This window comes from Periplaneta americana, chromosome 1 (genome assembly GCF_040183065.1).
Source record: "Periplaneta americana isolate PAMFEO1 chromosome 1, P.americana_PAMFEO1_priV1, whole genome shotgun sequence".
In the NCBI taxonomy this organism is placed as follows: Eukaryota; Metazoa; Arthropoda; class Insecta; order Blattodea; family Blattidae; genus Periplaneta; species Periplaneta americana.
This window is the reverse complement of record NC_091117.1, coordinates 190,916,589-190,943,538: the sequence shown is the minus strand read 5'-3', so window position 1 is coordinate 190,943,538 and position 26,950 is coordinate 190,916,589. Positions and strand designations below refer to the sequence as shown.

At 35.6% G+C, this 26,950-nt stretch overlaps 1 protein-coding gene and 15 non-coding genes across 16 annotated transcripts in view; 1 reads left to right on the top strand and 15 right to left on the bottom strand.

Moving 5' to 3' along the window:
• LOC138705843 (U-scoloptoxin(01)-Er1a-like) overlaps positions 1-4,120 on the top strand; it is a 66,065-nt gene extending 61,945 nt beyond the window's left edge. Inside the window, exons 4-5 of the mRNA XM_069834530.1 lie at positions 307-530; positions 3,522-4,120. Coding sequence (XP_069690631.1) covers positions 307-530; positions 3,522-3,618 — 321 coding nt within the window. The 3' untranslated portion in view covers positions 3,619-4,120. The remainder of the gene's footprint in view (positions 1-306; positions 531-3,521) is intronic.
• Positions 4,121-23,936: 19,816 nt separating this feature from the next.
• TRNAV-UAC (transfer RNA valine (anticodon UAC)) lies at positions 23,937-24,009 on the bottom strand. The gene has a single exon. It is a non-coding gene; the product is annotated as a tRNA-Val (tRNA).
• Positions 24,010-24,204: 195 nt separating this feature from the next.
• Positions 24,205-24,277, bottom strand: TRNAI-UAU (transfer RNA isoleucine (anticodon UAU)). Its single transcript has one exon. It is a non-coding gene; the product is annotated as a tRNA-Ile (tRNA).
• A 70-nt stretch (positions 24,278-24,347) lies between these two features.
• On the bottom strand, positions 24,348-24,420 carry TRNAV-UAC (transfer RNA valine (anticodon UAC)). Its single transcript has one exon. It is a non-coding gene; the product is annotated as a tRNA-Val (tRNA).
• A 74-nt stretch (positions 24,421-24,494) lies between these two features.
• On the bottom strand, positions 24,495-24,567 carry TRNAV-UAC (transfer RNA valine (anticodon UAC)). Its single transcript has one exon. It is a non-coding gene; the product is annotated as a tRNA-Val (tRNA).
• A 67-nt stretch (positions 24,568-24,634) lies between these two features.
• On the bottom strand, positions 24,635-24,707 carry TRNAV-UAC (transfer RNA valine (anticodon UAC)). The gene has a single exon. It is a non-coding gene; the product is annotated as a tRNA-Val (tRNA).
• A 67-nt stretch (positions 24,708-24,774) lies between these two features.
• On the bottom strand, positions 24,775-24,847 carry TRNAV-UAC (transfer RNA valine (anticodon UAC)). The gene has a single exon. It is a non-coding gene; the product is annotated as a tRNA-Val (tRNA).
• A 67-nt stretch (positions 24,848-24,914) lies between these two features.
• On the bottom strand, positions 24,915-24,987 carry TRNAV-UAC (transfer RNA valine (anticodon UAC)). Its single transcript has one exon. It is a non-coding gene; the product is annotated as a tRNA-Val (tRNA).
• Positions 24,988-25,054: 67 nt separating this feature from the next.
• On the bottom strand, positions 25,055-25,127 carry TRNAV-UAC (transfer RNA valine (anticodon UAC)). Its single transcript has one exon. It is a non-coding gene; the product is annotated as a tRNA-Val (tRNA).
• A 67-nt stretch (positions 25,128-25,194) lies between these two features.
• On the bottom strand, positions 25,195-25,267 carry TRNAV-UAC (transfer RNA valine (anticodon UAC)). The gene has a single exon. It is a non-coding gene; the product is annotated as a tRNA-Val (tRNA).
• Positions 25,268-25,463: 196 nt separating this feature from the next.
• TRNAV-UAC (transfer RNA valine (anticodon UAC)) lies at positions 25,464-25,536 on the bottom strand. The gene has a single exon. It is a non-coding gene; the product is annotated as a tRNA-Val (tRNA).
• A 67-nt stretch (positions 25,537-25,603) lies between these two features.
• On the bottom strand, positions 25,604-25,676 carry TRNAV-UAC (transfer RNA valine (anticodon UAC)). The gene has a single exon. It is a non-coding gene; the product is annotated as a tRNA-Val (tRNA).
• A 71-nt stretch (positions 25,677-25,747) lies between these two features.
• TRNAV-UAC (transfer RNA valine (anticodon UAC)) lies at positions 25,748-25,820 on the bottom strand. The gene has a single exon. It is a non-coding gene; the product is annotated as a tRNA-Val (tRNA).
• Positions 25,821-25,886: 66 nt separating this feature from the next.
• Positions 25,887-25,959, bottom strand: TRNAV-UAC (transfer RNA valine (anticodon UAC)). The gene has a single exon. It is a non-coding gene; the product is annotated as a tRNA-Val (tRNA).
• Positions 25,960-26,026: 67 nt separating this feature from the next.
• Positions 26,027-26,099, bottom strand: TRNAV-UAC (transfer RNA valine (anticodon UAC)). The gene has a single exon. It is a non-coding gene; the product is annotated as a tRNA-Val (tRNA).
• A 213-nt stretch (positions 26,100-26,312) lies between these two features.
• Positions 26,313-26,385, bottom strand: TRNAV-UAC (transfer RNA valine (anticodon UAC)). Its single transcript has one exon. It is a non-coding gene; the product is annotated as a tRNA-Val (tRNA).
• Positions 26,386-26,950: the final 565 nt, after the last annotated feature.

Here is a 26,950-nt window from a genome sequence, read left to right as displayed (position 1 = left end):
TGTTGTAGAAAAAGAATTAAAGTCGCTAGATTGGCAACACTGAACAAACCTGTACAACATGGTCCGCGCATCACATATTTCACCTGCTTATGCGATGTTGCCAAATCCTTTTGACGTGAACTTAGATTACATTTGAACCAAGGTAATTTGATCGCAGAAAAGTTTTATACAATAGAAGAAGTGTCTGAACTCGGTTCACTTTTCGATCTTCGATCAAAGTTGAACTTTAGTCAGGGGGTTTTATACAATTGGGCCTAAGAATACTAAGATAGTTGTAACAACATGGCTGTGTGCGTGTGCTCGCAGGCCAAGAGGTGGGAGGAGTTCCCGAACCTGACGTTCACATTCGACTGCTCGGACCGCGCAGTGGGCTTCTATGCGGACACTGAGCACCACTGCCAGATCTTCCACATGTGCGACGAGGACGGCCGCCGCATCCCCTACATCTGCGCGAATGACACCAGCTTCAACCAGGAGTACCGCGTCTGCGACTGGGAGTACAACTTCGACTGCAGCCAGGCGCAGCAGTGGTAACTCCTTCTTGTTACGATAACATAGCGGTAACGAAGCAATTATTGAAAGATAAACAGAAACGCTCTGGATAAATGTGTCGCAACACAGACATAACGAAATGCCTGAAAGTAGCATTATAAACATTGCACAACGTGTCCCAAAATGATTGCTTCGATTTCACAATACTTTAGCACTGTAACTATTAATGTTACAGCAACGCAGTAAGTGCTAATGGACATGTAATCTTTCCAAGTTTTGCCTCATACCTCACATAAGGTGGTCCAGCCTTTCATTACTTGAAAACACAAGAACGGGTGAGGGCCATCACTTCAATTATCTATTTGAAGAATGCAGGAAGGAAAAAAGAAGTATATCATGTAGGTGTGAATTTACTGGATATTACATTTAAAGTTGTATCTGCCTATCATTTACTTTACATTTACACTAAAAGTCATACATGGAAATTTCAATATACTCTTTTTATGCACCTTAAAATTGAGGCGGTCAGAAGCAAAGGAGTGTAAATACACTTAAGTTATTTTCGAGAAACTCTGATTAAGAGATTAGGTACGGCTTACAGCAGTAAAATTTTGGAAATATTCAACATTCTTTTCCTCCATTACTGTATCTTGTACAATAATGAAAATTGGCATGTGTAAAACACTGTCCTTCTGCTATATGAAAAAAAAATAGTTTTACGAATTAAAAAAAAATTATATACATTTTTTTTATTCAAAATTCAGTTCACTGTGCAGTGATGAAGAGTTCCCCACATAACTCAAAAACTATCCAGCATTCTGTGATGAAATTTTTTGTGTGTATTAATGCATGTCATATGTACAATATGATGCAAGATCACTTCTCTATATCTGATAAATCGTCTGGTAAAAAATAAATTCATTTTACAAAATGGTCAAATGTCAGTATTTTCTTCCAACACAAAATAAAAAAATATATTATTTATTAAGGAATGTAGTTGAAAGAGCATGATATTGTAAACATGAATTTCAGCAATAAAATAAAAGAGAGAAAACATGAAAAATTTAACAAGTTAATGAGTTATGAGAGAAACGTTTCATCACTGCACAGTGAACTGCATATTTTGAATTTTGAAAAAAATATATATAAATAATTTTTTTAGATCGTAAAAATATATTTTTCATATAGCAGAAGGACAGTGTTTTATACATACAAATTTTCATTATTGTACAAGATAAAATAATAGAGAAAAAAAAATGCTGAATATTTCCAAAAATGTTACTGCTGTAAACTGTGCCTAGTCCCTTAAAAGTTACTAAGCTTTTGTAAATTCCTTCAATTTTAAATTTTAAATGTTAATGTGCGATGTGGTTAAAAGATATATCCTTTTACCACTGAAATTTTAAATGCTTTAGTTTACCCTGGATGTACTTATATCTTTTTTTAGAAATGTCACTTACACCCCTTTGCTTCTAACCGCCTCAATTGTTAAAAAAAATCATTAGAACTAGATGTAAATACGATTCACTTCCTGAGGTATCTGCCGACTGGAAAAAAAAAATATATTCTTCTGTCTAGTCAGCTTCTGGATCAAAGCATTAAAACACACAATTCCTTGCGGTTCCTTGGAATTTGTCGTATTTTGTTTTGTGCAAGCTAGCATAGTGTTTGCTTATAGTGTATTCCTTTGTAACACTTAAGAATTGGGAACCGATAACATATTGTGGTTTACCGTTGTATTCATTAAAAAAAGACTATTTTGTCACTTGGACTTAAATTCTCTTTTTTCTTCTGCAACACGTTTTTCTGGTTCCGCCATTTTGAACTATACAAAATTTTAGAAATAACACAACTTTAGGCAAATACCTCCATCTTTGACGGTCTTATTAATCAATTTGAATATAAAATTTTGTACTGAAATCTAACTTACAATTTCCCTTATTGGTTATACATTATGATAATAATACAAACTTATTTAAAAATGTATAAAAGGGTCGAGGGCCAGCAAAATCAGCACGAGGACTGCGGGTTGGACAACGCTGCCTTACATCTGTTCTCAATTTGTGAACCTCTGATTACATGGCACACAGTTAGGTGATATTTCAATTTCTCTTACATTCTGCACAGTGTCATGATCTACCTTCTGCACAACAGTTATGATGCGATGCCATAGTACCTGCAGGTCAATGGCCAAAGGAGGAACGTAAAATCATTGCCCCTTACATACCTCCACAGAAAAAAATCATAGGAGTTAGGTCTGGTGACTACGGGGGCCATCTCATCATGGTTGGATTCTCGGCAGTACAACGATCAATGTCAAAGGGAGGAGATGCACGTTGAGATATACACGCACATGATATGCAGTCATGTGGTGTACAATCTTTCTGAAAAAATAAGCTCGTTTTCCTTTTCATATAGTCACAATAGAACCTTGAGCTGCGAAATTTAGGACACAAAAAGATCTCTGAGGTTTCGATAGCGCCATTTTATAACAGTGGCATTTTTCAACAGTAACTAGCGGATTCTCATATGGTAGCCGTAAGCATAAATAAACTAGGATATGAAGAGTCTACTGCTAGAATGATGGATGTCACTTTCTTGTCGAAAGTGAACCAAGACTGTCAATGCATAGCTTAAGACATACAGAATGTACATAGAGAGTTATATGGCATTAACACTGATAGTCATTGTCCAGTAATAATCGGAAAATCACAGTTAAGCTTTGAGCGCTAAGCATTTCAAATTTTCAATTGCTTCTCCTGCAAAATGTATTCCAAATGACATCAATCATTCTTGCAGTGGATTCTTCATATGTTAGCAGTATATTGAAACTAACTGCGTTCCTACAGCTTACATACTTTCTGATATAAACCAGATTAATAATAATTTTAGGACACAGTGTACTTCTAAAATAATTAATTTAGATTTCCATTTGTTATAAAATCTGATAATTCATGTTCCTAAAGATTCATTTTGACTTGCAACTGAGGAAGCTATATACCTAATGACAATTTACATTTCTGTTACAGGTATTACCTCAACGAACTGACCTATGTGACCGACCCACCTAAACCAAAGGTTCCGAATTCTGGCAGCAGAGCGGCAGCAGCATCGACATTCCAATAAGAGTAAGAAGAAGATAAGAAGAGTACAAAAACAGATTTGAATCTTATCACCATTTTCTTCCAAAGACTGCAAAAGAGGCAGGATGTAAATACGATTCTAGAACAACGCGACTGTGAAGTCGGAGGAAGAGATATTCATTTGTCATCACCGTTACCATCGAAACCCGTTCGTCATACAGAAGCTTCGTTTTGTTCTCATTGTTCCTATATATAATGAATATTACTTATCCAAACCAAGAATAATATTCTCCTGCAATATGTCCTCATAGAGAGGTTACAAATAAAGTCTTTACGAAACATATATACGTAAAAGCCAGTTATTTTTGTTAATAATGTAAAAGATTTTTATATATTTTATAAGAGGAAACTTTGTAAAACTCATGAAAATCATTAGTAATATTTATCTATTCATTGAAACTCAAATCGGCTTTAAAAGAATTGTGTGCTGTAATGTGCCAATGTACAATAATTTGTGTAGAAAAATAAAATTAAAATATTCTTTTTCCTTTCTTTTTAATTCCTTTAGTAGAGAACTGAAAATATGCGTGAAAAGACGAAGTTTCAAATGTAAAGTCATTTTGAGAGAATTGCGTCTGGTCTTTAGGAAATTTCCTCTCCTTGAAGAAAATACGTATTTCATTGCTGATGAAATTAAGTTTCAAGATGGAATTTGAGAGAAAAAATATGCCCTTAACAAGTGACTAAACTAGCTCAATAAACACACTTTTTATCCTTTGTCAGTAGAATCTTGTTCTCCGTATTGATCTCTTCGTAGAGGAACACGACTGAAGAATATCGTACAGATCCAGGAAACAAAATTTGGGCCATCTGAATTTTCCAAGTTCAGTTATAACACACTGTAAGTACTGAGCATTCATTCATTCATTCATTCATTTATTCATTCATTCACTCATTCATTTATTATATTCCATAGATCTTACAAGAGCAATGAAGCTATAAGATGTGGAACAAGTCAAAATTTTACAATATTACAATTACAATTTTTACAAACTTTTACAATATTTTACAATTTTTACAGTTTTACAAGTTAGTAATTTTCTACAATTTTTACAATTTTCTGCAATTTTTTACAATATTTTGGCGAGATGTAGTGACATGAGGTGAGGTCCGAGGATTCGTCAAAAGATTACCCGGCATTTGCCTTTTGGTTGGGGAAAACCTCGGAAAAAAACCCATCCAGGTAATCAAATCAAAGGGATGAAATGAAGTGATGCCGAGGACTCGCTATAGACCATCCGGTTCAGTCCCATGGCTGGGGAAAACCTCGGAAGAAACCATTCAATGAGACCAAAGGAGGATCCAACCCAACCCAAACGCAGCTCCGGATCAGCAGCCCAGCGAGTATGCCGACTGAGCATGCGCAGTATATTATAACTTGAACTTGTAAAATTCAGGTGACCCAAGCCTTCTGCAGTATTAAGTCTTTCAATTAGATTGACTTGTAATTTATCAACTTATTTTCTAAAAACAACTATCCTCTGTCGCTTTCCTTTTTAGAGTTCCAAAAATCATCTGTCTGTCTACAAATCTGGTAGGTATGCTTCCTGTAACTGACTTGAACAATTTCAAGGGAAGAAGTGTTCCGGGGCCAGGTATCGAACCTGGGACCTTTGGATAAGCGCGGCAACGCTCTACCGACTGAGCTATCCAGCTCAGCCAAAGGTCCCGCGTTCGATACCCGGTCCCGGAATAATTTTGCCCTTGAAATTATTCAATCATCTCTCTGGTCAATGCTTTCATATAATTTTATGATTATGTAAGTTACTGGTTCCATAAAGTACTGGTTCCATAAAGAGATTTTTTTTTTCAAGAATGGTTGTTTATCTAGTAATGATCTTAGTAATAGGTATATATATATCTGCTACTAGATTGATCTCTCTGGTCTTACGTTTTGCCCTGATAATGTATTTCTGCAGCGTTGGAAATGTCAACTTCTAGAACACAGTGAAATACCCAAAAGCCTAATTCTGAAAACTTTTCGTTGTTAACCACAAGCGTTATGTTGCCTCTTTCACTAGTCGTAGGTTTTTACCTCCATTTTTCAATAGCCCAATCAAATACGTTATAGGCTACTGTATATACCCTGTAGTTACATCGAAGCGTCCACACCTGTGGAATAACAGTCAGCGCGTCTGGCCGCGAAAACAGGTGGCCCGGGTTCGATTCCCGGTCGGGACAAGTTACCTGGTTGAGGTTTTTTCCGGGGTTTTCCCTCAATCCAATATGAGCAAATGCTGGGTAACTTTCGGTGCTAGATCCCGGACTCATTTCACCGGCATTATCACCTTCATCTCATTCAGACGCTAAATAACCTAAGCTGTTGATAAAGCGTCGTAAAATAACCTACTAACCTACTACTACATCGAAGCTAATAACTTAGCAGATGTCATCAACAAACTACTTTAATAAAAATAACTAAGCAGAATCGGTGTTCAGTTCGCTTTCTTTATCTGGAGGCAACCAGACATTGCGTTCGAATTCACGCATATTATTAGGTAGGCAATGCATTTTGTTCGGAGTTAAATCTTATGGTTCGCAATTCAATGATGCCCCTCTACATTTATTGACCTCTATCCAGAGAACCCGATCACATGAAGCCCGACCTCTTTTCTCTCCAAATTCCTTGCAATATGCTTCTTTAAGCTAAAAGGCTGGTTCACAATAAACCGGGAACGGAAATGACAACGAGAACGGAAATATTGTTAAAATAAATGTATTTATGCTCGACCATGCCGAAATGTACTAATTATACACCTGCTGGCAGTCCTTTAATGTATGTCATTAAAGTACACCTACTCATTAAAGTACAGGTCTTCAGCCAATGATAACTCAGCTTACATGTGTTCAGCCAATGAGAAGTCAGCTTTGTACCGTTATAAAACCGCAAGTATCGATTATTCTCGGATATGCAATCGAAAGAGAATTAGCGAAAAGTCACGGAGGCTGAAATCCAATACTGTCGCAGAAGGTTATGTTCTGTTACTATAATAATTAGCGTTAATTGTAAATAATATTCAAATAAATTCAATTTGTCATCTCGTTGTTCAATGTCGAATTCAATAATCAAGGTTATAATATTATAATATTATCAAGTTTAACGGGATTATACATCAAGGTCAATGACATTATTGTTCCTCGGAAAAAATCAATATTTTCGCGTCTGCGCACATCTCACAATTCACGACCTAGAACAAGGTCACTTCCGATCTTGTCAGATACAAATAAAATGTATACATCTGAATACCGGTAATTTCAAGTTAGAAATATGGTCGAGCATAAAAAGTCGTATGAAACTCGCCTATAATGGTAATTAAGAAGCTCGTATGAAAATTATGAAACTCGCTTGCGCTCGATACTCGCTTTCTTAATTACTATCATTATAGGCTCGTTGCATAATGTACTATTAAATGTGAGCATTCACGATTAACTATTGTAAATGCTCACATTTGAATACATTTATTTTAACGGTATTTCCGTTCTCGTTATCGTTGTCGTTTCCGTTCCCGGTTTATTGTGAACCAACCTTAAGTCTTCCCACTTAGTAATTTTTCATTTCATCTTCACCATCCAAATAAAGTAGTTGTCACGAAGAATTACCGTCGGCCACGCATAGCAAATGGAAGGCAGGGATGAAAAAAGACTTATACAGTAGAACCTCTAATATCCGTGGTAATGAAGGGGGTGGACTGGACGGTTAACCGAAAAAATCGGATAATCTATACCATAAAATATATCCGTAAATTAAGTGCATAACACAGTTTCATAATTTCCACCGTGGTCTTGTGTTTAACATGCTAGATAGTGAATCAGAAGTTTACCGGTAATGATATAAGTCCGGTTGTCAACAATGGTTTTATACGGGCCAAGTAAATTCTTTGCGTTGATTCTTTGTGAAAAGATAGGAATAGTAGAGGTTTCTTGTAGATTTACAGATTTTACACACTTCATTCTTGTCTTGAATTAAATCGCGCACATTTGTAATTCCAATCTCGTCTTCTGATGCGAGAGGAACCGCGATTTGTCTTTTCCAAAATCGATCAGTTATTTATTTGTATTTTATTTTGATACTTAGTGAAACACTTTTGACACCCGTGGAAGATATTTTGGATAGAAATTATGTAGTACGAGCACTTGAACAGTAGAATAAAGACTGAATGCTGCACAAGTTTGCTCTGAATTTTGTTTGAAGTTTTTGGGACCATTTCTTTGAAAGAAGATAATGATTATTTTACAATTTGGGAAAAAAACACCTTCAAGTGGTAACTGTTCCTATTGCTGACAGTACACTAATCGTAATATGTAAGAATAAAGACTTATAATAATAAACTCTAGAAAAGAATAGGTACTAATATAAGGAATAGCACTACATAATTTTTTTTCGGAGCAAAGAAAGAAAGAATAGAGTGAGAGAAAGACAGTCGGATAATCCGCTGATCGGTTAATAGGGTGACGGATAATCGGGGTTCTACTGTAATTGTACAGGGACATCACTTTATTTTTACCAACATTTTTAACATTAACCTGGCTATACTCGGAAACACTGTTGCCCCCCTTCCATTACAAGAGTTTGATGTTACTAGTGCAATATGTAAACAAATCATTTTACTAGGTATAGGAGGAGAGAAAAGTAGTGTATCCATTTATGTTGTAGGGAAATACGATATTACGATTTTCAGTTTGATCATCACTTTTACGGAATTTATCAAAATACAGTAGAGTAGTAACATTTTTTTTTCAAAAACTCAACTTTTCAGGCGGCTATGTTCGTTATGTAATGTCTACTTTATTTAGCATATTAATTATTGGTGTTAACATGCAATATAGAGAGTGAGTGCATTTAAATTGAGGGGCCATAAGTAAAGGGCTGTAAGTGCACTTAAGTTACTTTTGAGAAAATGGGGTTTAAATATTTAAGCTTTAGTAAAATCGGTGAAATTTTTATTTAAATTTTAATGTGTGATGCGATTAAAATATCCCTTTGCCACTAAAATTTTAGATACTTTTGCTTACACCGGATGCACTTAACTCATGTTATTACAAATGTCACTAGCATTCCTTTGCTTCTAGCCACCTCAATTCAAAAAAAGCTAATCTGAATTTTTAAACAAGTTGCTGAAAATGGTTGCCGTTCATTACAATGCAGGCTTCAATTCAGTACGCATATTATTAAAAACATTTTGAAGCATATTCTCTGAAATTCAATTTATCGTTTCTTGAATATAATTTTTAGTAAGATATTATTAATATAGGTTCTTTCTTCTATAGAAAACGCAATCATACTTATGAAACACACTATACACTGCAGTGTTTACTTCACTGCTTTAAGACTTCGAATGCAACAGCGGCCGTAAGTTTGTGTGTCTGACGGGAGCAAGGACATTAGTGAAGGGGTGTGAGTGAAGTAATTCAGAAATGCAGGTACAATAAAAATGCAAGTAAAAATAAAATGATGTCCCTGTATTATGCTCACTTCTACCTTACCGCATGCTGAAGTTATGCAGTTTTAACCTTTGACAACAACGCACAAAGGTTGATTGGCTCCCTTATAAATGAAGTTCATTACTTGATAATGTGACTCTTGTTCTTTGCGTTTGTATTCTGCCGTGTCAACACATTAATGTTAATGTTATACAAGTGATATAACAAAAGACAATCAATCAAACCAAAACATTTCTAACTCACCTAATTTGTTGGCACGAGACAAGAGTTGCAGACCCAGAGAATGATTCAACAGTGACGACGCTGGTTAGCTGCTACAGTCACATGACTCTTACTGGTACACGGTGCATCATGGGCTGTTGTTCGTGGTGACAAGCATGCCGACTGAAGAGATCCAGCTCTAGACGAGATTCAGAGGCTGAAAAGTAAAAGTTTAGTGTTAATCATTTTGTATCAATTACAGCTGATTAATACAAATTAAAATAAAAGTATGCACCTAAACAATTAACTGTGGCTGTTGGTATGTTCCGTGTTTTAATTATTTTAAGTTGCTTAGTTACTGGCAGCTAACATTTTAGAGGAATGTAAACAATTAGTCCAGCTTCTTCGTTATAAGGCTAAGACCACAGTCTAGTATACACAGTCACGAAGGTTGAGTTGTGAGGGTGCTAGGAACAATTGACTATGCCGGTATAATTTCGCATTGTTTGTAATGAGGCGATATTAGCGATCCTAGTGGTTAGCAACTATCTATGGATGCATATTTACTACGTATTGAGCTTCGTGACTGTATATACTAGACTGTGCTAAGACCGTAACAGGCCACCAAGTCTAATACGTGGCAGGAAGAAGAAGAAGATTAAACAATTAGTACATGAATGAGCGCTGAGTTGTAACAAACGAATTATAGAGTCAAGAAATACATAATACTCTGTCAACCATAAATTCACACTGCCTCTTCTAATTGTCTACAATGATTAATTCATTGACTTTTCTTTCGATTTACTGATTAATTTACTGATTGATTTAATGGTTTCTTTGTCTTCGATTAACCTATTAATTGAAACTAATCGGATGATTTATGCACAAAAAATCAGAAACGATTGACGCATTTGTACACTTCAAATTGCTTAAATATGCACTAAAACAAATCATATGCAGTAGACATTACTGCTTAGGTATTTGAATTACTGTTTTATTCTGGCCAAATGCAGTGTCCACTTGATTCCGCACGCTGACTCCGCCGAGAATACTCCATGCACTGGCACACAGAAAGAAAACAAATGGTATTTCAAAAAAATAATCTAACTTTCCACATTACAGAAGGTACTCTAAATGTTCATCAGAAAACAAAACTAATTGAAGGTTTAAGACACCACTCTCTGTTGATTGGGGGGGGGGGGAATTCAATACCCGAATCTGGCAACAAGAGCTCTAGGACTTAAACTTGCACTTCAGTCATTTACGATATCTAACTTAAATTTAATATTTTTTTTATTGCTTTATGGGCAGAAGAGTAAGAAATGTCGACTTGCTGTGCAAGATTTCATAAGTATTACTTAGGAGATTGCCAGAGACGTTCACGAATATTCTGAAGTATTCTACGCGTTAACATTTTAGAATTTTGTAGATGTTTTTCTTCAGCATTGAAACTGTCGCTTTGAATTTATTCACTAGTTCATGAATTCCAGAACGCGTTGGAAATCGCAATCCGGCAAATTATCGAAGAAACTCTCTTCTAACATTTCCTGCAGATTCGTACTTTATAAACTTGCAACACACGAAAATATATTGTTCTGTATTTAGACGAAAACAGCATTAATCACATCATGAATACACGTATGCGTTACAGATATAAACCAGGAACTGCCTGATTCGTGAAGACAGGTCCGTTGCCATATCAAAATAATAAATACTCGCTCGCAATAAACCATCGTCACTTAATCGCATCAGTCATCCGGCTGGTCAGACTCACCCAACAACCACGTCCATTAAGACCTCAGTCGCTGGAGCACGGAAGTACGAAATTTGGTAATTTTTTATAAGCTGTCGATGTTACATAGGTTGTTTTTGCACTCACGTTAAATTGTGCTCATCAATAAGAAAATGAAGCACAATTATTATTTCTATTATCTCTTCCTTCCTTCCCCATCTTCTGTTTCCTTTCACCTTATCTTTCTCCTTTTTCTCTATATCCCTTTTTTATTTATCTTATATTTAATTCCACTACACATTTTTATTTTTATTTATCTCATTGGTGAAGAACAAAACGGTTTTCGAAAAGCCAGATCTTGCGCAGATAGATATTTTACTTTGAAGATTTTGATCGAAAAACATAGGGAATTTAATAAAGAAACTCATTGGCTTTTATTGATTACGAAAAAGCTTTCGACTGGGTTGACAGAAATAAGCTCTTTCAAATTTTGGCAGATGATTCAGTTCCAAACGCAATTATAAGAACAATTTATGAATTATATAACCACAATATTATCAAAATTACTACTGGATCAGAACATACCGAGTGGAGACCGATAAACTGTGGAGTTCGTCAAGGATGCCCCCTCTCACCACTTTTATTCAATATATACATCAACTCCATCATCAGACATTGGCGACTAACAATTCATGGAAACATCCCGCTCTTCCGAAATTCTACTCTAGATACGTTATTATATGCAGACGATCAGGTTCTTTTTGCTAAAAATGAAGACGAGCTGCAATACTCAATACATCACCTGAATATAACAGTACAAAATTTAAATATGAAAATTTCCCCAAACAAAACAAAAATTATGGCGTTCCAAGGTAAACAGTCAGTTAGGAGTAAAATTTGCATTGGAACCCACACGTTAGAACAGGTAAACTCATTTAAATATTTAGGTTATAATTTGACATATTTACCTGTTACTGATATATCTGAAAATATTCAACATTTTAATGGAGCCTTAAAAACCATCAACCAGGTTTTCACAACCATGAAAACCCAAAAACATACCAGGTTAAAAGCATATAAAGTTCTAGCAAGACCTGTCCTCATGTATGGTAGTGAGGCCTGGACTGTCCGAAACTCAGACGTTCAACGCCTAACAACTGCGGAAATGAGATTTCTAGGGAGGACTGCCGGCTACAGCTTGCTTGACCACAAAAGGAATGAACTAATTACAAAAGAATTGAAAATTACACCTATTTATGAACATCTCAACCACTATAGACAAAAACGGCTTAACCATGTCAATAGAATTGACCGTTTCAGACTCCCAAGACAAATCTCCGCTATATACCGCATGGAAGACGATCTTTGGGACGCCCCCTGAAAAGATGGACAGAGACCGTAACAGGCCACTAGGCCTAATACCTGCAAGGACGATGATGATGATTTTTGTTTTAACTTACCGCATATGCAGTCGCCGGGATTCGATCCGATAGCGTTTCGATTTGTAATCAGACGCTTCACCACTACACTATGAAGCAACTTGGTAGACCTAGCTGTCGTTTTTCAACTTACTTTACTCTATATTTCCATTCTCTTGTATAAATTTTAAAAGCGAAACAAAAGAGGGTACTAATATCACTAATCATCTTGGCTGTCTGCGCATACGCCGACTTGGTTAATAAAAACCTAAACTAATAAAACCTAACCTTCGTACAAAAAGTCCCACAAATAAAAATAACAGACGGTTAACCGATTTTTATTAACAGACTAGCAGTTGGTTTAATATTTCAAAGCAAAATAAATAAATGAATTTTATGCAATAAGAGAATTTTGCTTATAAATGTCAGCAAAGTGCAGATATCACATTTTTTCTTCCCCCGCCCCAGAGTTAAATAATCAAGTCAACAACAGATTAGACCACATCTGCGGACAACGGTTAGCGCGTCTGTGCGCAAAACCAGGTGGCCCGGGTTCGTTTCCCGGTCGGGACAGGTTACCTGGTTGAGGTTTTTTCCGAGGTTTTCCCTCAACCCAACATGAGCAAATGTTGGGTAACTTTCGGTGCTGGACCCCGGACTCATTTCACAGGCATTCAGACGCTAAATAACCTAAGATGTTGATAAAGCGTCGTAAAATAACCTACTAAAAAAACAACAGATTACTGCAAACATCTCCATTTTTTCAAATTGTCGGTTGATCTATTATTGCATAACACCGTCCAGTATCTCAAATTCCATGAAAGTACAGTGGAAGTTCTTAAGTTCGACATCCTATAGTTGGACTGCTTACGTAGGAGAATTAGACACGCTGCTATACGGGCACTAAGAAATGGGTTTGCCATTTGAATGGGAATTGGTTCTGTGTCTTGTAGTGATACTTTTGTTGAAGGAAAACAGAATGTTTTATTGATTAGGACATCAATATTTAATCACTTATTTTAAATTAATGAACTCTTCCTTTTCTATTTGAGAATTATGCCGTTTGTGAGACGGAACTGTCGAAACCCAATGTGGTACTAGAAGCGCATACACAAGTCTCGGGGCGAGCAGGAAATGCAAGTACAGTACTGTATTCGTTGATGGACAACCAATAAGAAATTGTATTCATTTCACCTGCCATACCCACTAACCTTATTGGACTGAACTTTCAATTCTGTTCTGTCGAACTTAGGAGAGGCCACTGTATGTATAAATATTATTTAAAAATCAACTTTGAAACTTATAAAACAAGAACGTTACAAATTTAATATACTCGTCAAATCCCTCTACTAAAATGTAGAACACGCTAATTTGTAAACGTAATGAACTTATATGACATATATTGGAAAAAGTCCAAGACACGCCTTCTGAATTTTGACGGTAATTATTGTTGTAGTTTTTTCGTAATCTAGTAATGAGAAACATACTTATTACTTATTTATCTGTACGCCATAATTAAGGAGCGGATTCCTATCTAATTAAATATTCTTTTTGCAAGTGACAAAACACAATTAACAAAGTTAAAAATTCTGAACATGAAGTTTCAAGTTTAAAACCCGAATTTTATTTCACATAAAAACATATTTTCACAAAAAAAATGTAAATACATATTTTCAGGAAATCTGTTATAAACGCATAAATCTTGGAGTTTTTTTTATTTAAATAATTTTTTACAAGAACTTTTAAATATTTTAAAACTAAATCAATTATATCACTCAGAAGTACGTTATCTTTTTAAGAATTCTTGTTGATTTGTGTTTTTAAGCGCTGTGTGGTGTATCCATGGTCTATTTTTGTAATAGTATCGCCTCAAGTTCTGAGAACTGCTAGGCAGCATATCAGTGTTATTATTAGAGAATAAATTAACATGGACAAGGAGGAGAGACCTTGCAACACATAATTAGGAATGTTTATTGTTTCTGAAGATGATTTCATTCCACGCTTTGTTTGTGAAACAACAGTTTAAGAGCTCGGGTATGAACATTATTTAATTTAAACAAATCTCTCGCCTCTCGCTCATGTCTATAAAGTAAGGCAATATATCTTGTTGTGATTCCCTGTTATCGGGCTTCGTCAATCGGTATCCTTCAAGATATACTGAAAGATGGTTGTTTAAAAAAAAAAATTGGCTTTCCTATTAGCAAATCTAAGCTTTTTGTGTGACTCCATACAAAACTCTAAACATCCAAAAACCTGTTGTCTGAAACAGGGAGGTGCGTGCCGTGGAAATTAAACTAGACTCGCTACCAAATTCAGAAGTACAAGTAGGCCTACTAAGGGACAAATTCCAGAATGTATTTGGGAAAAACAGTGGATATAAAAAATGTGTAAAGTTGCTCAAGTATTGGAGGGTGTGCCTGTAGGTGAAATTGACGGTGTTTGTGTTCGTGACATTCCTCTATTTAAATATGCACGTCTGACGTCTTTCGATGTGGAAAGATCGTTTTCACAGTATAAGTCGTTGTTCAGAGATAATCAGCATGTATTTGTGATGGAAAATTTGGAGATGACCTTTGTTGTTCACTGCAATTCTCGGCCAAATACTAGCATTCAAGTGTGATTGGTGAGTACCTAGTAACATTTTTTTTCAAGCTAAGTAAGGTATTTTTGTCATATTTAAAAATATATATATATATATTTTTTATTTTTAGAAAATATTTTCGTACTTTTTAGCATATAAAAAATAAATATATTTACATTTTTTAGCACATAAAAATCCGCTCTCTAGTCATAATTAATGGCAATATACTTATAGAATAATTGTGAATATATTGATAATCTTGCCTAATAGATCAAAACGTAAGATCTCAGGAACAAGGCGGTATCCTATTTCACTATCAGTCATTGCAATCGAACTGCAATACTGTGAGACTTCTGAACGCAGCGGAGAGTTTTTTTATTGAAGTGCGTGCATTGCAGAACAGTGGTTTACTTTAAGTTCTGTTTACATTCACATAACACCAATTGTTGTTTTTAATGGATTTGCGTAAAAACCGAAAAATCATCGACAAGGCGAAGGTATGTTGGGAAACTTCCCCACACACACACGCGTGATTGTATTGTGAAAGCGGATCTGTTGCAATATGCGCGCATGCCCCCAGTCACGATTCACCTATAGTTGTGCAATGCTACCGTGTCTACGTACTGTACATTCATACCGACAAGCTGGTTAGAATTCCTCGAATCAGAATCGTCCAAATTGCATTCTACATAGAAGGTATAGTCCCATTAATCCAATGTTATCTATAATTTGTTGTGATTTTTCCTTTCTTCAATATTATCATATGCTCACACTTGTTTGAAATTCTTCCAATCCCCAATAATAATAATAATAATAATAATAATAATAATAATAATAATAATAATAATAATAATAATAATAATAATAATGATAATAATTATAATGATGATAATGATAATAATAATGATAATGATAATGACAATGATAATAATAATGAAAATGATAATAATAATGATGATAATAATAATAATGATAATAATGATAATAATTTATTTTTATTTTATTTATTTTATTTATTTTAGAATATTAACGTGCAAAACAACAGCACAAGGCCAATTTGAGTTTAGCACGAGATACAAAACAAAACAAAACATAGGAAATGATGATGAGAATGAATTATAGAAATGGCAGTGAGATGGTGAGATGGAATACAATCAATATAATAGTCATCATTAATTTTTGACCAAATGCAACAAAATAAATAGCAATATCTAACAATAATAACAAGTAAGGATATATCATGAAACTCATAAGGTGTATACTACACATTAAATGGATCCATGGATGGATAATGATAATAATAATAATAATGATGATAATTTATTTATTTATTTTAGAATATTAACATGCAAAACAACAGCATAAGGCCAATTGATAATAATAAAGATAATAATACTAATAATGATAATGATAATAATGATAATGATGATAATGATAATAATAATGATAATAATAATATTATTAATAATATAATGATAATGATAATAATAATGATAATGATAGTGATAATGATAATGATGATAATAATAATAATTATAATGACAATAATAATGATAATGATAATAATAAAGATGATGATGATAATGAATATAATGATAATGATGATAATGATAATAATAATAATAATGATAATGATAATAATAATCATCATCATCATCTGTGGACCCAGACCATGAAAGACCAATGTACTGGCGTCACGTTCACATGCGTTCAACAGAGGTAAACGATCATCAAACCAGTACGAGATAACGTGTGATCAACACGATGAACTAGCGTTATAGCTGGCTTACAAAATTAGATTTTGCTACTCACTCTATCTCCCCAATTCTCTAGATCCTGAGTGGGCACCAGCCCTATACATTGGCCAAAATATCATGAAAAACTTCCTTTCTCATGAGGACTCAAGCTAGCGCCAAATGCAGAGTACCATTATTTTTTTCTTAAGGACTTCTCTCAGTCCGTCGTTGTGGCTGAGGGGTTATCGAATCTATTTTTTTTCTTCTACCATGTTAAAAATTTCAAAAATAGTTCTCATATAAATTTTGGCCACTCGACCACAATTACGAGGGCCGTAAAAAAAATTAGTTCGCCAGGGGCCGTTAACAGGAAAAAACACAATTTCATTGGACAAATTTATTGGAACAGACACGGCAATTGTTGAGCTATTTTTCAACATATTTTTCATCGGAATTGAGACATTTCTCTTATCATGGGATCGACAGAGAGAGGTGCAGACGCAGTCAAACGCTGGTTCCGATCTGAGGCGGCTGACTTCTACGACACAAAAACTGATCCCATGGTATGACAAATGTCTCAATTCCAGTGGCGTATATGTTGACAAATAGCGCAACAATTTCTGTATATGTTTCAGTAAATATTTCCATGCAATTGCGATCTTTTCTATAAACGGCCCCAGGGAAATTCATTTTCTGGACGGCCTCGTAATTGCGGTCGAGTGACCAAAATTGGTATAAGCACTTTTTTGACATTATTAACATCGTGGAAGAAAAAAATTAACTTTTTATCTGCCCCCATCAGAACGTTTGCTTGTTATACTGATCCTAAATCACGTAAGGGATCATAGTTACTGGTAACCTAATAATATTTAAATGAGTAGATCCATAAAATAATTAGTCTAAAAAGTTCAATAATACAAAGAATTGGGCTGAAGTGTGAAGTTTAGATTTCTATAGCTCTTGGGCATTTTCATCAAAAGACGGCTTTGATCAGAAAGCTAAGAAATCTGTTTCAATCTTGCAGCGTAACAAGTAATAATAATATTAACAGACTATACCATACGCACACAGAGAGTTCGCGTGTTGAAAAGTGACGAAGAATCATGCTACTCATTATTTCGACGTCGTAATACATTATGCATGGAATTTTTATTTACTTAAGTTTTTTTTTCCTATCTGGGGCGATGTACAATCGTTTATAATAGAGTTCTCGTTTTTCACGAAACTACACGAAGTGCTGCTCTTGAATAGCGTCTTATCGTCATCAAAGTATGTGTTACGCCGAATATATGAAAGTGTCTATTTTGTGAAAGAAGTAAAGAAATTGCTCATTTCACGAATTCAAGACAAAGATTACCGGATTTATGAAATTGGCAATTTATAAATTACTTTCTGTCTATTTAATTAAATAGGAAAATTGAAAAATGAGCGATTCTTCCTATGTTGAATTGGGTAGTATAATGAGGTAAATAATTATGAAAGATAATAAATATGAACTTATTAACTAGAGATTTTATATTAAAAAACACAAAAATAAAGTATTAAAAATGTTAAAAGTATGTAAGGTAATTTGTGATACCACAATATAGGATTCGAACATAATTATGAAATTATAAACTAATAATATCCTTAGAGATTCAAAATGTTACATGATTTTTATTAATTCATTTATTTACTTATTTATGTATTTATTCATTCATTTAATTTATTTATTTTGCTAATAATAATTATAACATAAAATATAATATAAACAGAAAAACTTTAGCTCGCCCCTGACAAAGTTGAAATCGTGCTCAGGAGCGGATTCCTGAATTTAAATTAAGAAGTATATAATACAATTTGTCTTATGTCTACTACGCAATAAGAATATATAAATTTAAATTTACAATTTTTCAATTTTTATAAAATCCATACATAACTTTTTAAATTTAGTACTAGGACTGTTAGAATTGACAAAATTAGGATATTTAAATATAAATTTGTTGTATATTCTTGAGCCTAAATTACTACTATGATTAAATACTGTAGCAGTATTGTATTTTGGTTCAAACAATCTTAAAGAATTCATACCTTTTGTTTCATAACTATGAGAATACAATACAAAATTATTTCGATTTTTATGTATGAATTTTATTAATATAATATAATAAATGTGTCTTATTTTAAGATCATTAAAGTCTAAAAACAATTTTTGAGATGTAAATTCAATAGGTTAATGATGACATATTTTAATTATTTTCTTCTGTAATAAATAAAGTAGATTAAAACTGGATTTAAATAATCTACCCCCATCCTATTAATTCCATGCATAATTACCTATTGAAATAAAGTTAAGTATATTGTGCATAATAAACTTATTAACAAGTAATTCCCCAATAAAACAAAATAATATATTATTTCACGTAATTTATTACAAAGATAATTAATGTGTTGGTTCCATTTTAAATAACTGTCGAAAATTATGCCTTAATACTTAACTTCAGAGGACTCCTTGATCGGACATTTACACTGTATAAGACAACAATTAGAGTTATGTAATTTAATACTTAATATAGATGTAGGAGGTTTGTTACATTTTTCAGATAATGAGAATGGAATAATTATGGTTTTATTTTCAGTGATAGAAATATAATTTATGTCAAACCATTTTTTTTATTAATTTAAGTCCATTATTTGAATTATTACATGCATTATACCAGGTTTTTCCACCAAAAAGTAAAACTGTGTCATCTGCATAAGAATAATGAATACCATTGTATTGTTGCAAGTCAATTTTTAATAAGTTATTAATATATATTAAAAATAAAATAGGGCCTAGAACTGTGTCTTGGGGAACACCTATATTAATAATTGAAGGTTTACTTGAATAATTATCAATTTTCGTTATTTGAATTCTGTCGTTAAGATACGATTTAAGATATGATTTTATGTTTCAAAATTGTCACCCAAATTGTGTCCAATGGCTCTGAGGTACGTAAGGACTTCATCTTCTTTGTAATCAGGGTATCGTTCTGTGATCCTACTAATCCTTCTATGTAAATCCTAAATTTTTCCAATAAAATATTAATAAATTATTAAATGTAATCGGTGACAAGAACACCAGTGACCAAAGTGTAATCAGTCGCCAGAACGCCGGAAATGTAATCGGTGACAAGAAGATATGAGCCGTTCAGAAGTCAGAATTGGATAATGAGGTTTAAAGTAAAAATTCTGTAAAATACAGTGCAAAGTAGCAATTAATATGTCCTTCTTACTATCCACTGACTACTAATAGTTTAAATAAACTGAATATTAATTGCTACTTTGCGCTGTATTTTACAGAATGTTTACTTTAACCCTTATTACCCATTTTTGACTTACACAACTTCGGCTCTGAACGACTCATATAATGACGACATTCCGATGACGAGAATTCCTAGATCCGATTGCAGGAATGTATTCGTTGCCGTGGATGCTACTTACGAAATGTAGTTTTTAAAAAGTAATCAGACATTAATTGCATTGCACTGGATTACTTCTAGTATCCGTGTTTTCTTTTAATTCGTTCTGAGTGTCCCACAACAGGGCTATAAAAGCCTTCATATCCTACTGCTGCACCCTATACAATAGCATCTCTCTCAGCAAAAGGTCTTTATCAGGCCTGCAGAACTGTAGCTCTCGAGAGCGACTGCTTTCCTCCCCTCTTTTACCCCATCCACCTTTTCTACCTGTGCGGTTACGGCGTTCTAATAAAGGCTGGTTCACAATAAACCGGGAACGGAAACGACGAGAACGAGAACGGAAATATTGTTAAAATACAAATTTTTAAATGTGAGAATTCACAATTAACTATTGTGAAGGCTTACACTTAAATACATTTATTTTAACATTATTTCCGTTCTCGTTATCGTTTCCGTTCCCGATTTATTGTGAACCAGCCTTTACGCTCGGCTGCATCAACATTCATTCTCTGGGCGGAAGTCGATCATCCCTAATCGAAGTGGAGTGAGGCTGACGTCATAGTTCCCCTACTTTGCGCGTTCTGCAGGCCTGGTCTATATCTTCCACAGACCGCAGCGTGAGTTTTGTCCACCATAAATTTCATCACGACCTGGCCGGGGATCGAATCCGGGCAACACTATCACCCGAATCACGGCGTAACGGAGAGATTTGTATTTGAGTATATAGATGAAGAGATATAACATCAGTAAGTTGCAGTGTAACATTTTACATTTTAAGACTGCTGACAGTAGGCCATTTTTTATTTGATTACAAAATTACATACGTAACTTGAGATAATCTTTTTCCTGGCAGGGGGCCTATCTACATAGATGCACCGCAGACTACTGGTTTATGAAAGTCTTATATGACTTGACTGAACTTTAAGATATGTTATTAATAACTTCGCGGCAATTTAAACACCTCGTAAGTAAACGAACATAACTTCTCTGTTCTCTTGCTTTCCTTTCAGATATCGTGACAAGATATAATGAAATAGATCCAATCCTGGAGTAGGGTAAATTAGGGTCTGTTGGACAGTCGGGCATGTTGCCTCGCCACTTGTGGGCACCACATTCTGCTAGAAGTCAATGACGGAAGTAGCCACGAGTGAGGCTACTTCCGTCATTGAATCTAGCAGAATGTGGTGCCTACAAGTGGCGAGGTAACACGTTAAAGTAAAAAGTGTCCAACAACACGATTGTCCAACAGACCCTAATTTACCCTATAACTCTTGGAGATGGATCCTAGCCCACGGATAGGTTGTCCTTCCCTTACGATGCAGCAGATATGTATTGTATGTAGCTCCGAAACTTTAATTGATATTTCTAAAAAAAAAAAAAAAAAAAAAAACATCCTTACATATTTTACAGAAAATAACATCGTCTGATTTTTCATATAGTCTAATAACCATGAACCCAAGATGGTTGAATATTACGGCCCTAATGCACTACCTTACTCCTTTGTTCACTCTTCACTGATTGCAACGATGATGAACATAAGCTATTATTTATTATTAACGGAGAAAAATTCGCGCTGGCACTGGGGATCGAATCCAGGACCTTCAGTTTTACGTACTGAGACTCAGTAACTTTTTGTTTTGAAAATAAATTGTTATATATTACATTGTTCGGATCAAATTTCTGCACATTTAAAGGACAAGACCATGGATGGGCAACTCGTACTCACAAAGTGCTAAAAAAAACCCTTGAAAGAGAGAAAGACAGACGGAGCTAGCCGCAGCAGTTACAAGTTGTTTGTAATTTCGCTCCAAAAGCAATTCACTGCCACGGTGCGCTCTGGCGGCTCATGCAGGTGGTCGTGATATCTACTCCATGATTTGAATTTCAGAATGACGCATGGTACAATAGACAAACTGTACCTAAGCACACACAATAAAATTATATTATTTCCTGACTTTGTAAATTTGTTTAGTACTGGAAACACAAACTGAATACAACCTTTTCAAGATACAACAAATATAGCTGCAACACTTATTTATTATTACATTGTTTGTTAATATTTTTTATTATATGTCTTATTTTAAACATAGAACGCGAGAATATACAAGTCTTTAGTCATTAAAGAGTATTCCTCTGTTCTCAGAAAGATAACAGTCTGTATTCGCAAACAATCACAAATTCAAGGAAATATTTTTCACATGTCACAGCAGATGAAATAAACTTATTTCTGCGCTCTTTCTGTACATTTACAGCTTATAAACTTCTTTCTTGTATTAAACTCTGCCTCAAGCACATACAGTATATATGGAAGCAAAGAGTAGGCTATATTTGGAAATTCTGACTAGTCGATCATATGTCGTGAAATTCTGAAATTCGCACGCACAACATGCACAAGATATCAGTCTCGCCTTGTTTATATCCCATTTTTACCTTTAGCTATTCCAAAGCAGATCTAAACAGTATTTCTTTACTAAAACCTTCGCTGTGTTCATTTGTAACATAAAATGTCATGCGTAAGAAAGTATAATAGAACATAATACAAGCTTTACCTCCCTTCTTAATAAAAAATCTTTCTCTTTCGACTCCTCACTAAAGGGAAATCATCTGGGGATTATGTTGTTTTCAACTTAAAACGAGCCGCCAATTACTGCAGACGCGAGCAAACTTGTAGGCCTATCTACAGTACAGAGTCCGTTCTGCCTGCACTGAGGTTATGTTCACACTTCGAGAGCAAGAGTTGCCCACCCACGGACAAGACTAAAATTCTTTCAAGCACTTATTATGATAATACATTATTCTCTTAAATTGACTGAGCACATTGTTAATTCAATCGATGGCTTTCAAAAAACACGCTATGAAATGTTTCATATAAAATAATTTTTATCTCGAAAAGGAAGCAAAAACCAGCACGACGAAACGTATGGTAGCAACAGCTCAAACAGACCACGGCCCTTTAGCACGGATAACATCGATCTCTAGGACGTCGGCCGTGAAAGTCTATATTCCAAAAACAAAATTCTATTAAATTTTTTTGTTTGAAATAACTAAAAACATAACCACCTGATGATAATGGCATTACTTACGGTTCATAATATACATTAGGATAACGAAGACATCATACCAGAAGGGCGTATCAACAAATGCAGCAGCAGCAGGTGGCCCTAGTTCGATTCCCGGTTGGGACAAGTTACCTGGTTGAGGTTTTTTCCGGGGTTTTCCCTCAACCCAACATGAGCAAATGCTGGATAACTATCGGTGCTGGACCCGGACTCATTTCACCGCCATTATCACCTTCATCTCATTCAGACGCTAAATAACCTAAGATGTTGATAAAGCGTCGTAAAATAACCTACTAAAAAGACCAAATGCAGCATTATTGGAATATTTTAATAGAAATTAATTACTTTGAAAGCAAAAGTTTGAGAATTACAATGGGCATGAAGAAGAATCGAAGAAAGTACCTAGATACATAAAGAACAATAGCAAAAATTATTCTATATTTAAACGGCTCTAATGTAAAGTTGCAGTTTTGTTGATACGCCCTTCTGACATGATGCCCTCGATTTCTACAGAAATAATTAAGAAGCACTACCGTTAAAATGTGGTTCCGCCCGGGATCAAACCGGGAACCCCCTACGTATAAAGCAGACATGATAACCCCTACAACACGGAACCGATGTATCATTATTGTTACTTACAACACTGTAATAGCAATTATTTAAGATATAGGCTACTACTACTGCTAAAAAAGTGGTTCCGCCCGGGATCGAACCGGGGACCTTCTGCGTGTAAAGCAGACGTGATAACCGCTACACCACAGAACCGATGTGTGTTTGTTGTTAGTTACAACGTTGTAATAGCAATTGATTACTTATTACTGCCTTTAAAAAGTGGCTCCGCCCGGGACCTTCTACGTGTAAAGCAGACGTGATAACCGCTACACCACGGAACCGATGAGTGTTTGCTGTTAGTTACAACGTTGTAATAACAATTAATTACTTATTACTACTGTTAAAAACTGGCTCCGCCCGGTATCGAACCGGGGACCTTCTGCGTATAAAGCAGACGTGATAACCGCTACACCACGGAACCGATGAGTTTTTACTGTTAGTTACAACGTTGAAATAAAAATTAATTACTTATTACTACTGTTAAAAAAAAGTGGTTCCGCCCGGGATCGAACCGGAGACCTTCTGCGTGTAAAGCAGACGTGATAACCGCTGCACCACGGAACCGATAACACTTCGTTGTTAGTTACAACGTTGTAATAACAATTAATTACTTATTACTACTGTTAAAAAAAAAAAAGTGGTTCCGCCCGGGATCGAACCGAGGTCCTTCTGCGTGTAAAGCAGACGTGATAACCGCTACACCACGGAACCGATGAGTATTTGCTGTTAGTTACAACGTTGTAATAACAATTAATTACTTATTACTACGGTTAAAAAGTGGTTCCGCCCGGGCTCGAACCGGGGACCTTCTGCGTGTAAAGCAGACGTGATAACCGCTACACCACGGAACCGATAACACTTCGTTGTTAGTTACAACGTTGTAATAATAATTAATTACTTATTACTGACGTTAAAAAGTGGTTCCGCCCGGGATCGAACCGGGGACCTTCTGCGTGTAAAGCAGACGTGATAACCGCTACACCACGGAACCGACGTGTGTTTGTTGTTAGTTACAACGTTGTAATAACAATTAATTACTTATTACTAAGGTTAAAAAGTGGTTCCGCCCGGGCTCGAACCGGGGACCTTCTGCGTGTAAAGCAGACGTGATAACCGCTACACCACGGAACCGATAACACTTCGTTGTTAGTTACAACGTTGTAATAACAATTAATTACTTATTACTGACGTTAAAAAGTGGTTCCGCCCGGGATCGAACCGGGGACCTTCTGCGTGTAAAGCAGACGTGATAACCGCTACACCACGGAACCGACGTGTGTTTGTTGTTAGTTACAACGTTGTAATAACAATTAATTACTTATTACTAAGGTTAAAAAGTGGTTCCGCCCGGGATCGAACCAGGGACCTTCTGCGTGTAAAGCAGACGTGATAACCGCTACACCACGGAACCGATGTTTTAATGTTGTTAGTTACAACGTTGTAATAACAATTAATTACTTATTACTAAGGTTAAAAACTGCTTCCGCCCGGGGACCTTCTGCGTGTAAAGCATACGTGATAACCGCTACACCACGGAACCGACGAGTGTTCGCTGTTAGCTACAACGTTGTAATAACAATTAATTACTTATTACTGCCGTTAAAAAGTGGTTCCGCCCGGGATCGAACCGGGGACCTTCTGCGTGTAAAGCAGACGTGATAACCGCTACACCACGGAACCGACGAGTATTCGCTGTTAGTTACAACGTTGTAATAACAATTAATTACTTATTACTGCCGTTAAAAAGTGGTTCCGCCCGGGATCGAACCGGGGACCTTCTGCGTGTAAAGCAGACGTGATAACCACTACACCACGGAACCGACGAGTGTTCGCTGTTAGTTACAACGTTGTAATAACAATTAATTACTTATTACTGCCGTTAAAAAAAAAGTGGTTCCCCCCGGGATCGAACCGGGGACCTTCTGCGTGTAAAGCACACGTGATAACCGCTACACCACGGAACCGACGTGTGCTTGTGTTTGTTACAACGTTGTAATAACAATTAATTACTTATTACTGCCGTTAAAAAGCGGTTGCGCCCGGGATCGAACCGGGGACCTTCTGCGTGTAAAGCAGACGTGATAACCGCTACACCACGGAACCGACGTGTGTTTGTTGTTAGTTACAACGTTGTAATAATAATTAATTACTTATTACTACGGTTAAAAAGTGGTTCCGCCCGGGATCGAACCGGGGACCTTCTGCGTGTAAAGCAGACGTGATAACCGCTACACCACGGAACCGACTTGTGTTTGTTGTTAGTTACAACGTTGTAATAACAATTAATTACTTATTACTACGGTTAAAAAAAAAAAGTGGTTCCACCTGGGATCGAACCGCGGACCTTCTGCGTGTTAAGCAGACGTGATAACCGCTACACTACGGAACTGATGAGTGTTTGCTGTTAGTTACAACGTTGTAATAACAATTAATTACTTATTACTACTGTTAAAAATTGGTTCCGCCCGGGACCGAACCGGGGACCTTCTGCGTGTAAAGCAGACGTGATGACCGCTACACCACGGAACCGATGAGTGCTTGCTGTTAGTTACAACATTCTTATTTCAAACTTAATCTTTGTTCAACCTTCTCTATTTTCGACTAAGCGACACCACATTATGGCTGTAAATAGCCTATGTAAAGTGGTTATTTCCAGTTACTGCTCCGTTCACTACATCCTGGGAGCGGAGGTAAACACAGCTGTTTAGTAGATCGGCAAGATCAGTACTCTGTGACGCCTTCCCTCAGAGCAATCGTGCTCTTTTTTAAGAACATCGGCATGCAGAGCTCTGAGTGGTGAAAAATAAGTGTTAAGCTTCAATTGAACTCTACAGTGACGTCCTATAACTCTGATTTCGTGGAAACGATACGTGTGTATGTATGTATGTATGTATGTATGTATGTATGTATGTATGTATGTATGTATAATTCTTCAAAATTATTACATATTGACAGTAGAATTCCTATGGACACCAAATGAATTTACTGTAGCAACTGCAATGCAAAGAAGCACTTAACAGCTTGTCTTTCAGTTGTTGAATAGACTCGCCGATCTTCTCCCTCACGTTTATTTTTGTCATATTCATTAACATTA